The 12,814-nt window shown below is 38.6% G+C and overlaps 1 protein-coding gene across 1 annotated transcript; it reads right to left on the bottom strand.

Moving 5' to 3' along the window:
* Positions 1–409: 409 nt before the first annotated feature.
* Positions 410–10,907, bottom strand: zgc:100920 (uncharacterized protein LOC445241 homolog). The gene is given in 9 exon segments (XM_034132983.1): positions 410–543; positions 632–702; positions 855–915; positions 2,246–2,410; positions 2,413–2,493; positions 3,377–3,412; positions 3,414–3,458; positions 6,757–6,894; positions 10,690–10,907. Coding segments are annotated over 8 exon segments (636 nt in total). The 5' UTR covers positions 10,744–10,907; the 3' UTR covers positions 410–543; positions 632–646.
* Positions 10,908–12,814: the final 1,907 nt, after the last annotated feature.

The raw sequence follows: 12,814 nt of genomic DNA, 5'->3' as shown, positions 1-12,814 counted from the left end.
TTTATTTCACTGAATTTAATGACAGTATTTAACACAACACGAGTTGAAGTGGTCACATTTTCTAATTAAGATTACACATTATTAATAATTTATACACATTTTAAAAACATTATAAAGATACTGCCACTTATTTACATTATCTCAAACACACACACACACACACACACACCCACACACACACACACACCCACACACACACACACACACACACACACCCACACACACACACACACACCACACACACACACACACACACCACAACACAACACACACACACACAACACACACACACACCACCACACACACACACACACACACACCACACACACACACACACACACACACACACACACACACACACACACACACCCACACACACACCACACACACACACACTATTATATTAAAATGAGATTTGAAGCCTGAGATAAAAACACATCATGAACTGCTTTTTAAATTAGGCCGAAGAAATCTCTCGATGAAAGTTCTCAACGTCGTCTCCACGGTTTCCTCACCCCGTTTTCTCCTGAGGTTATTTATAATCTAAACAAAAATATGAAAAATACACAATGTACGAGGTGTTGAATGTATAATGTAGACATGGGAATCAGAGGAAACGGCAGACTCCTACCTGCAGGTGTGTACACTAGAAGAACAGCTGAGAGGGTTTGGATGGATGATGAAAATCACCAATAAAATTGACTGAAATAAGAAAGAAAACGTGAGTAAACGATGCACTGGAAGCAACGTCAAAATGAAGTGTCAAATGTTGGGGAAATCATAATGTTGTAGTATCAAACTGTACAATACAAATGTAAAAATAAATGATAGAAATGGTTTCATATCATACTTACAGTTGTCCTCCTGGTCTGAGAAAGTGCTGGCGACGTAGCACGCATAAACAAATCCTGGGAGCTACAGTACGAGAAGAAGGTAAACAAGTCAATCATGTAGTAAATTTGTTTTAAAAGCACATCACACAATTTCTTGAGGAAGATAAATTGACAGAAGGAAAGCACAGGTGTTCTTAATCACATACTACTCAGATTTAGTTTTCTTGCGTTGGATAATTTTGGATCTAGTTTTTAATGAATCTTGAGTTTTTCTATTATTTATTGTTTGTTAAATGTTTTGTCTCATTGTGGGTATATTGTGTTTTTGTCGTTGAGGAAAGATGTGGTACAACTCAAGGGGTTATTCCTAAAAATGAAATAAAATGTTTATATTTAAATACAAAAATAATATTTACATATAAATACAAATATTTTTTTTTAAAAGTACATAAATAAATATAAATGTGTGAATATATATAAAATCAGATCCAGATAAACACAGATAAAGAACTATTTCAAGAAAACTATAATACATTAAAAATATAGTAAAAAGTAAAGTAATAGTAAAGTGTGTGTCTCGAACAGCGCTATATAAATTAAATGTATTATTATTGTTATCTCTAAATGAGGTCGACGCTGGTGAGATGGTGGTCAGGAGCTGTTGTTTGCTAGGGTAACAGTCCATTCCTCTCCGTGTGTGCAGACCAGAACACACCTCTTGATAATTCAATGATAAATATGCTTTGAGGTAAAGTTTTAAAAAGCCTCATGGAGTAATTCTCTCTGTGTGTGTGTGTGTGTGTGTGTGTGTGTGTGTGTGTGTGTGTGTGGTGTGTGTGTGTTGTTCCCTATGCTAGTGGTACTGCTCTGTATGAATGAGGTGTGAATGACTCGTTGCTTACTCTTAATTTATGACATTTTAAAACCCCTTAGTTGTGTTAATTATCTATTAAATATGTTATCCTCTAGAATATAATTTATTTTATTGCTTTTGATTTTGATTTTCAATCATTTTTCTCTGAGAATTGTACAACTTGCATTATCCCTATTATTAAGATATTTTATTACCACGTATATTTATTATCAGTAGATCAATCAATTCAATCAATGATTATTATATAGCCCAATATCACAAATGTTACCTTTGTCTCAGTGGACTTTACAGTTTGTACAGAATATCAATAATGTTCTTTTGTTACCTAAAGAATCTTAAATAATTCATCGTTTGATTTGCAATAAAATGTGTAAAAAATGCAGTGTACGAAAAACATGAACTTTCTTCATAATTGTAATTTATATATTGGGAAAACACGTGCTAAAGGACATAGCAATAAAGCAAACTGGAATAGAATATTGACTTTTATTAAGTGACTATAACTTAGGGGTCTTTAATTGAACAGGTTTGAACTCACAGCGAGGACGAGCTGCAGGACGCAGTGCAGAACCTCGATGTTCTGGTGCCGCAAGCCAGCAGCCCAGCTCCCAGGTGGTTCTGCTGATCCTGATGGTCCTGATGGTTCTGATGGTTTCTGATGGTTCTGATGGTTATTTGGGGTTTTCTGCCACCCAGCGGAGGGAGGATCCCCCCCTCACAGCCCGGCCCGTGGTCCTTCCACCAGGATCGATGAGAGGAAACTCCCAGAGAGAGGACGTCACTTTCCTGCAGACACAAGAGGGGGAGAACCGGTGTGAGAAGACATGTAACTGTTTCCGTTTCCCGGTACCAGTACATCACTTAAAGGTCCCCTATCATACTGTTCTTCATCAATATATCACAGGTCTCAGATATATACAGAGCCTGTCTCTGATTGGCTGAAATACCAAACAGATCATTGCAGCATTACCCATAATCCCCTCTGTTTCAGCCCTGTTTCCAAAGTGCTGATTCTCTGTCTGTTACTTTAGATAAAAATAAGGAGCCCCTCCCCACGCCCCTCTGAGAGAGATTTGGTTACAAAGAACTCAATGGTGCTCTAGGAGGAGATTCAGGTGATAAAGGGTGGGGGGGGGGGGGTTACCTTGGTTGCCTTTTTTGTATTCATAATCCGTCAATAGACTTTCTCACCTCCTACCAATCCCCACAGTCCCTCAGATTTGCCTCAAAAGCTGATGGTCTTTTAAGTCGAGGCTAAAACACATGACTTTTTTTCAACTGCTTACCCAGAAGTCTTATAACTTGTTTTTAAGCACCTACTGTATTTACCACGTTGTTTTTAAATCATCTCTTGTATGCATGGTTTTTCTGAATCTGTTATTCCTTAGTGTTTATTGTTGTGTCCCTTTCTGTTGTCTTCGTATTAAGTGTTGATGATGTTGTAAAGCACTTTGAATTGCCTCTGTGTCTGAAAATGTGCTTATAAATAAACGTACCTTACCTCACCTCACCACAACCCTCCCTTATTGTAAAGCGACTTGAGTCACAGAAAAGCACTTCGAATAAAAGCTGTGATCAATGTGACTGCAGGTCCTGAGAGCAGCTCTGTGTCAGGATGTGAAGCTGCAGAGTCTCTAATTAAACCGACACTAATGGACCATGAACTCACCGCGGAGAGGCCGCCCACCTCCAGGTACAAACAGCTGAACAAACACATTCAGCCCCCCCCACAGCAGCAGCCACAGCAAGTACTGGGGAGAAGACAGAGGAGAGGGGTCAGGAAATCAGTATTCAGGTGGTCAGTGTCTCTACTTTAAAGAGTCCTCTCCTGCTGATGTTTCACGGTCGATAGTATAATCAGATATGAATAGATCAGTCTGGCTACCTGTTTAAAGAGTCCGATCTCCTGCTGATGTCAGGTGTATTCAGTATGTAGTGTCTCTACTTTAAAGAGTCCTCTCCTGCCCCCTTTGATGTTCAGGTGTATATCAGTATGTAGTGTCTCTACTTTAAAGAGTCCTCTCCTGCTGATGTTTCAGGTGTATATCAGTATGTATGTGTCTCTACTTTAAAGAGTCCTCCTGCTGATGTTTGCAGGTGTATATCAGTATGGTAGTGTCTCTACTTTAAAGAGGCCTCTCCTGCTGATGGTCCAGGATGTATATCAGTATGTAAGTGTCTCTAACTTTAGAAAGAAGTGGACCTCGCAACCTGGACTGATGTTCAGGTGTATATCAGTATGTAGTGTCTCTTACTTTAAAAGAGTCGCCTCTCCTGCTGATGATATCAGGGTGTATATCAGTATGTAGTGTCTCTACTTTTAAAGAGTCCCTCATCATGCTGGATGTTCAGGTAATTATCAGTATGTAGTGTCTCTACTTTAAAGAGTCCTCTCCTGCTGATATTCAGGTGTATATCAGTATGTAGTGTCTCTACTTTAAAGAGTCCTCTCCTGCTGATGTTCAGGTGTATATCATTATGTAGTGTCTCTACTTTAAAGAGTCTCTCTCTATGCTGATGTTCAGGTGATATCAGTATGTAGTGTCCTCTACTTTAAAGAGTCCTCTCCTGCTGATGTTCAGGTGTAATCAGTATGTAGTGTCTCTACTTAAAGAGTCCTCTCCTGCTGATGTTCAGGTGTATACCAGTTGTAGGTCTCTACTTTAAAGAAGGTCCTCTCCCTGCTGAGGTTCAGGTGTCATATCAGTATGTAGTGCCTCTACTTTAAAGAGTCCTCTCCTGCTGATGTTCAGTGTATATCAGTATGTAGGTCTCTACTTAAAGAGTCCTCTCCTGCTGATGTTCAGGTGTATATCAGTATGTAGTGTCTCTACTTTAAAAGAGTCCTCATCCTGCTGATGTTCAGGTGTATATCAGTAATGTAGTGTCTCTACTTTAAAGAGTCCTCTCCTGCTGATGTTCAGGTGTATATCAGTATGTAGTGTCTCTACTTTAAAGAGTCCTCTCCTGCTGAGGTTCAGTGTATATCAGTATGTAGTGTCTCTACTTTAAAAAAGTCCTCTCCTGCTGATGTTCAGGTGTATATCAGTATGTAGTGTCTCTACTTTAAGAGTCCTCTCCTGCTGATGTTCAGGTGTATACCAGTATGTAGTGTCTCTACTTTAAAGAGTCCTCTCCTGCTGATGTTCAGTGGTGTATATCAGTATGTAGTGTCTCTACTTAAAGAGTCCTCTCCTGCTGATGTTCAGGTGTATATCAGTATGTAGTGTCTCTACTTTAAAGAGTCCTCTCCTGCTGATGTCCAGGTGTATATCAGTATGTAGTGTCCTCTACTTTAAAGAGTCCTCTCCTGCTGATGTTCAGGTGTATATCAGTATGTAGTGTCTCTACTTTAAAGAGTCCTCTCCTGCTGATGTTCAGGTGTATATCAGTATGTAGTGTCTCTACTTTAAAGAGTCCTCTCCTGCTGATGTTCAGGTGTATATCAGTATGTAGTAGTGTCTCTACTTTAAAGAGTCCTCTCCTGCTGATGTTCAGGTGTATATCAGTATGTAGTGTCTCTACTTTAAAGAGTCCTCTCCTGCCTGATGTTCAGGTGTATATCAGTATGTAGTGTCTCTACTTTAAAGAGTCCTCTCCTGCTGATGTTCAGGTGTATATCAGTATGTAGTGTCTCTACTTTAAAGAGTCCTCTCCTGCTGATGTTCAGGTGTATACCAGTATGTAGTGTCTCTACTTTAAAGAGCCCCTCTCCTGCTGATGTTCAGGTGTATATCAGTATGTAGTGCCTCTACTTTAAAGAGTCCTCTCCTGCTGATGTTCAGGTGTATATCAGTATGTAGTGTCTCTACTTTAAAGAGTCCTCTCCTGCTGATGTTCAGGTGTATATCAGTATGTAGTGTCTCTACTTTAAAGAGTCCTCTCCTGCCTTATGTTTCAGGTGTATATCAGTATGTAGTGTCTCTACTTTAAGAGTCCTCTCTCTGCTGATGTTCAGGTGTATATCAGTATGTAGTGTCTCTACTTTTAAAGAGTCCTCTCCTGCTGATGTTTCAGGTGTATATCAGTATGTAGTGTCTCTACTTTAAAGAGTTCTCTCCTGCTGATGCTTCAGGTGGTATATCAGTATGTAGTGTCTCTACTTTAAAGAGTCCTCTCCTGCTGATGTTCAGGTGTATATCAGTCAGTATGTAGTGTCTCTACTTTAAAGAGTCCTCTCCTGCTGATGTTCAGGTGTATATCAGTATGTAGTGTCTCTACTTTAAGAGTCCTCTCCTGCTGATGACCAGGTGTATATCAGTAGTAGTGTCTCTACTTTAAAAGAGTCCTCTCCTGCTGATGTTCAGGTGTATATCAGTATGTAGTGTCTCTACTTTAAAGAGTCCTCTCCTGCTGCATGTTCAGGTGTATATCAGTATGTAGTGTCTCTACTTTAAAGAGTCCTCTCCTGCTGATCTTCAGGTGTCTACAGTATGTAGTGTCTCTACTTTAAAGAGTCCTCTCCTGCTGATGTTCAGGTGTATATCAGTATGTAGTGTCTCTACTTTAAAGAGTCCTCTCCTGCTGATGTTCAGGTGTATATCAGTATGTAGTGTCTCTACTTTAAAGAGTCCTCTCCTGCTGATGACCAGGTGTATATCAGTATGTAGTGTCTCTACTTTAAAGAGTCCTCTCCTGCTGATGTTCAGGTGTATATCAGTATGTAGTGTCTCTACTTTAAAGAGTCCTCTCCTGCTGATGTTCAGGTGTATATCAGTATGTAGTGTCTCTACTTTAAAGAGTCCTCTCCTGCTGATCTTCAGGTGTCTACAGTATGTAGTGTCTCTACTTTAAAGAGTCCTCTCCTGCTGATGTTCAGGTGTATATCAGTATGTAGTGTCTCTACTTTAAAGAGTCCTCTCCTGCTGATGTTCAGGTTGTATATCAGTATGTAGTGTCTCTACTTTAAAGAGTCCTCTCCTGCTGATGTTCAGGTGTATATCAGTATGTAGTGTCTCTACTTTAAAGAGTCCTCTCCTGCTGATGTTCAGGTGTATACCAGTATGTAGTGTCTCTACTTTAAAGAGTCCTCTCCTGCTGATGTCTCACCATGATGATCAGGCGTTTTTTGTACTGAACAGCTCCAAAAAGTCCCAGGACTACGACCAGTATCTGCAGGAAGTTGATCAGGATTGAAGCCCACTGGAAACCCAGGAAGTCAAACAGCTGACGCTCCACAGCCGAGACCTATAATAACAAAATAGATTCATACAAATATTCACTCTATAACAGGAGAGACTGATCAAAGAGACACCTGTGTTGTAATTTCTGTTATTTAAGGCAGTCAAATAATTTGTTTATTTGCTTCTTGACAAAAGTTAGGGGGGAATTTTTTGACAGGACCAGAGATGGCAAAAGTACACACATCCTTTACTCAAGTAGAAGTACAGATACTCGTGTTTAAAAGTACTCTGGTAAAAGTAGAAGTACTGACTAAACTTCTTTACTCAAGTCAAAGTAAAGAGGCTTTGAAATGTACTTCAGTAAAAAGTACCCATAACTAGCAGCTGTTTTAAAGAGTAGCTGACCTCCCTTTATATTAATAGAACAATAATGTCATTGTTAGCTAATGAATGTTTCCATGCTGAACAACGGCAACATGACAACGTTTTTCATTGGTCCCTCTTCTTTAGAGAAGACCAGGAAATGATGGATACCGGATCGTGTTCAAATCAATAGGCACGCAATGACTCTAAAGAATAATGATCAACGCCACCAAACACACATTCAAACTAAAGGAACCAGCCTGTTTGGGAAATGTGAGAAGTAGAAAGTACAGGTATTTGTGTTCACATGTAAGAAGTAGAAAGTACAGGTATTTGTGTTTCAACATGTAAGAAGTAGAAGTACAGGTATTTGTGTTCAAAATGTAAGAAGTAGAAAGTACAGGTATTTGTGTTCAACATGTAAGAAGTAGAAAGTACAGGTATTTGTGTTCAAATGTAACAAGTAGAAAGTACAGGTATTTGTGTTCAACATGTAACAAGTAGAAAGTACAGGTATTTGTGTTCAACATGTAAGAAGTAGAAAGTACAGGTATTTGTGTTCAACATGTAAGAAATAGAAAGTACAGGTATTTGAGTTCAACATGTAAGAAGTAGAAAGTACAGGTATTTGTGTTCAAAATGTAACAAGTAGAAAGTACAGGTATTTGTGTTCAACATGTAAGAAGTAGAAAGTACAGGTATTTGGGTTCAACATGTAAGAAGTAGAAAGTACAGTTATTTGGGTTCAACATGTAAGAAGTAGAAAGTACAGGTATTTGTGTTCAACATGTAAGAAGTAGAAAGTACAGGTATTTGTGTTCAACATGTAAGAAGTAGAAAGTAAGGTATTTGGGTTCAAACATGTAAGAAGTAGAAAGTACAGGTATTTGTGTTCAACATGTAAGAAGTAGAAAGTACAGGTATTTGTGTTCAACATGTAAGAAGTAGAAAGTACAGGTATTTGTGTTCAACATGTAAGAAGTAGAAAGTACAGGTATTTGTGTTCAACATGTAAGAAGTAGAAAGTACAGGTATTTGGGTTCAACATGTAAGAAGTAGAAAGTACAGGTATTTGTGTTCAACATGTAAGAAGTAGAAAGTACAGGTATTTGGGTTCAACATGTAAGAAGTAGAAAGTACAGGTATTTGTGTTCAACATGTAGAAGTAGAAAGTACAGGTATTTGTGTTCAACATGTAAGAAGTAGAAAGTACAGGTATTGGGTTCAACATGTAAGAAGTAGAAAGTACAGGTGTTTGTGTTCAACATGTAAGAAGTAGAAAGTACAGGTATTTGTGTTCAACATGTAAGAAGTAGAAAGTACAGGTATTTGTGTTCAAAATGTAAGAAGTAGAAAGTACAGGTATTTGTGTTCAACATGTAAGAAGTAGAAAGTACAGGTATTTGAGTTCAACATGTAAGAAGTAGAAAGTACAGGTATTTGTGTTCAACATGTAAGAAGTAGAAAGTTCAAGTATTTGGGTTCAAAATGTAAGAAGTTAAAGTAAAAAGTGGTCAGAAAAATTAAAGTACTGATACCAGAAACAGGTACTTAATTCTGTGCATCCTTGTGGTCATATTAAGTGTCTTTGTGGTCATTGTGTGGTTTTCAGATGTTTTTCTGTATTTTCTAGTGGTTTCAGGTTTCAGCTTTTAAGATGTACGTTTGTGTCATTTCTTGGTCATGTTGTGTTTATTTTTGGCCTATTTAAATGTCCCTTTAGTGTCCCTTGTTGGTGCTTCTCTGCATCGTTGTAGTCATGTTGTGTCTCTTAAAGGTCAAGAGGCTAATTTCACATTTTTTTACGTCTCATTTCAGCGGTTTTGCTCATTTCTAGTTGTTTTATGTTTCTCTTTAAACACATTTCGCATGGCTTTACGGTCGCTGTGTGTCGCTTTATTCGTTTTGTATGTCTCTTTCAGCTTTCTTGCTTTCTTTTATAGTATTTTTATTCATTTAGTGGTAAATGTGTGTCATTTTCTCGTCATGTTGTGTTTATTAGCAGCTGTTTAAATGTATTAGTGTCACATTGTAGTCATTGTTTGTCTCTGTATTTGTTTTATGTCCCTTTTTGGTCCTTCTGTGCATATTTGAGGTCATATTTCTGTGATTTGGTGTCACCTATCAGCTGTTTAACCTTCTTTAATAGTTCTTTGAGGTTGTTAGTGGTCATATCGTGGACAGTTTGGGTCTTTTCGTATCAGTTTTTGGTCAAGTTGTGTTTCTTTGCTGCTATTTCGCATCTCTTTCTTGTTGTTTTGACCTATTTGCAGTTTCTTTATGTCATTTTGAAGTCATTTCTATCTGTATCTGGTCGTTTAATGATCCTTTTAAGTCTCTTCCTGGTCGGTATCTGTCTCTCTTTGAGTGACATTTTGTAGATGAAGGCCGTGGAGACCCTTGACACTTTGAGCCTCTACCAGGCTATCAATCAATGGCGGCCATGCTTGTTGTTTCCCCGTTAAAGGTTTTTATTTCCGTATCGAGGGTCCAGAACAACAGAGCGTGGTGAAAGCAGCAGAGGTCGTAAATCCCCCCCCACAGGAACATTTGAGGTTTCCCTTCACTTGTGCATCCCAATAGGTTGTATTTGTGATTCCTACAGTTTGTCATGGGGGACAAAGACAGACCCTAATGTCCTCTGATCCCAGTCAGCGATGAAGAGGGGGGGCAGGGTGAGAAACACACAGAAGGAGGAGGGAGAGGAGGAGGAGGGTGCAGCCCTTCATTGTGGAGCCTGGAGTGGGCGGTCACTGCTTTACATATCACCTCCAACTACAACAGGCTTACTTCACACACACAATATAAAAGCTTTCCATTCATCTGATGACAAAATATCAGAATAACACGATCTCAGAGCTTAAGGCATGATGACATGGTTTGACTTAACAACAGGGTGAAACCAGTAGATATGCAATTCATTCAACAGAAAAGCTGAAAAAAAGCCCCTTTAAGAAGCAGGAAACACATCTGACTGAGGTTTCATTTGAGTTTGATGAGTAAACAGTGACAATGTGAAGGGAAGGTCATCAAATATAACAAAACAACATGTGTTTCAACATGTTTTTAAGTATGTAAATATAGCAGCTTTAAGTCTAAATGTAAGGTTTAGGACAGATGTAAACCATGAGGGCTTCAAGGCACTGAAAACAAACTTATTTGATTGATTGATAAAAAAAATTCGAACAAGTAAAATAAATAACTACAAAACAAAATAATTGTGTGTGTGTGTGTGTGTGTGTGTGTGTGTGTGTGTGTGTGTGTGTGTGTGTGTGTGTGTGTGTGTGTGTGTGTGTGTGTGTGTGTGTGTGTGTGTGTGTAAAAAAAGATTCTTTTCAGCTAATTATTGTAATAAAATTATTGTAATAAAAATGTTGCTTTAATTGTGTTTTAAAGTGAGTTTTTACCAGTATAAGTTGTTTGTTAGTCTATAAGCATCACCAGAGGTTAACATCAGATGTGTTTCTGTGTTCATATGATGAGAGGAAGCTCTTACCAGCTGCAGACAGCAGAGTAGGATCAGCGTGCAGCGAGCAGAGCAGCAGCCCATCTTCCTCTCTGATGATGATGATGATGATGAAGAAGAAGATAACTAAAGTGATTTTAAAAAAGCTGCTCAAACTGAAGCGTAAACCCTGTGAGGTTTCAGGTCCATCTTTCTCCGGACGCACAGTGCACTTTACCTCAGAGGAAAACACGGATCTGCTGCTGGGGGGGAGGGGAGTATGGGAGGAGAGCAGTGCCACAAAGGGGGGAGAGCCAAGGGGCAGCTTCATTAATATTTCATTTTTTATTCAGCCAAATAACATTATACATGCAGTGTATGGCTGGCACTCATATATATTTAATTATTCTAAATTATATTTTTGTATATTTATAGATTTAACAGATGCTCTGAAATAATATAGGTTCAAATGATGAGATTGGAAATTAATAAGCAAATAAAACAAATAAAAACAGGAATTTACTTCTGGTAAAATAATAATATTTTAATCAAATTTAATAAATAAAAATCCTATAAATCACAAGGAATAATGTATTTAAAAAACAAATAGAAATGCTTTTTAATAATAATGATTTCCTTTTTTTAAATAACAGTGAAAAATGCCACTTCAGTTATATTAAAATGCCACTTTAATAACAAACAAATGCCTCTTTAAATAAACAGAGGCCCTTTCTCATTTCTCTAATTCCCCTCCTCGACTCCCCTCCTCGACTCCTATCCTCGTGTCTAACCCCTCGATTCCACCGGGTTCGTCTGCGTCGCGTTACGGCCGCGTTACGGACGCGTTACGGACGAGTTACGGACGCGTTACGGCTGCGTTACGGCTGCGTTACGGCTGCGTTACGGCTGCGCCACGGTGTTCGCAAAGATCGCGGCCACTCTAGTCAATGGGTGCTATTCCACTCAGAAGCGTCCCAGAAGCGTCTCTCGGCGCTGGGCTCCGCTAAAAATAGGATGCAAGTCTATTTTCGCGCAACGCGAGGCGTTGCATAGCGCCAGGAAGGACCGGTCCGAGCATCCATTCAATCCCCAAAATAAACTAATTTTGCAGACCCTATCCCTCCGTAGTCTTTCAAGTAGGAGGAGAAATGCCAGCGTTCTCCTCCGGTTTACAGGCACTGTGTAAATTATATCTATATAATAATTATGATGATGAATGCATTGTTTTACCACTAAAATACAGCAACACATCTTTGATTCATGTCGTTTATAACTGGAATATTTCAATTATTATTAACTGTGTCTGTAGTCTACAACACAACAAAATAGGAAATAACAACAATAAACACAATTTAAACAGACACAAAAATAAACCATTTAACTACGTAGCCTACTTACTTTCTTGTAGAAGTACAAATGTCAGGAAATATGCCCAAATCAACAAAAACTGCGAGCCGGCACGCAAGACGCTCCGCTTCTGAACGCTTCTGAAGCGCTCCTGAAACGCGCCCGGTAGGGTATGACGCCGGAGGATGCATTTGTGAAATGAGAAAGGGCCAATATGTTTTTTAACTTACTTGGCAAAAAAAACATGTTAAAAGCTCAAACTCACCCCTAAGAAATGTGTTGTTCTTATACTTTGACCAATTATTCATAAACATTCATTAAAAAGGTTATAGCAGTAGCTAATAGTTTGATTAGTTTGGTACAAAATCGATGGGGTTGTAAGAAGAGAGTTTGAGTACACTTTAATTAGTGGTAAGGGTCTCCCCCCCCCCCCCCTTAAACACCTGTATTCTCCCTCCGTGGCACTGATCGACCCTCATACAGCAACACCGCTGCTGCGCTCTGATTGGCTGCTGCAGCTGCCCTGCAGTGCTCTCATCATCCAGCAGGGGGCGGTGTTACAGCATTAAGGGTAACTCAACAACTGATTTGTTTTGTATATTTTTAAAGCATTTAAAGTTTAAATATTGGAGATTAATGAGAAAACATTTCAGACTTTATGATGGATGTCATTTTTTATCATTTCTGTAAAATTAATCAATATGTTTATTGTATTTATTTTGTATTCAGCCTTTTAATTTGTATTCAGATATAGTTTGAACATTTATATATTATATATATTTATATGACAACAATAATAAAAACAAAAATAGTACAATAATAATAATAA

Source organism: Trematomus bernacchii, unplaced genomic scaffold, assembly GCF_902827165.1.
Source record: "Trematomus bernacchii unplaced genomic scaffold, fTreBer1.1, whole genome shotgun sequence".
Lineage (NCBI taxonomy): Eukaryota > Metazoa > Chordata > Actinopteri > Perciformes > Nototheniidae > Trematomus > Trematomus bernacchii.
The sequence above is the reverse complement of the archived record's forward strand: the minus strand, read 5'-3'. Positions and strand labels throughout refer to the sequence as shown.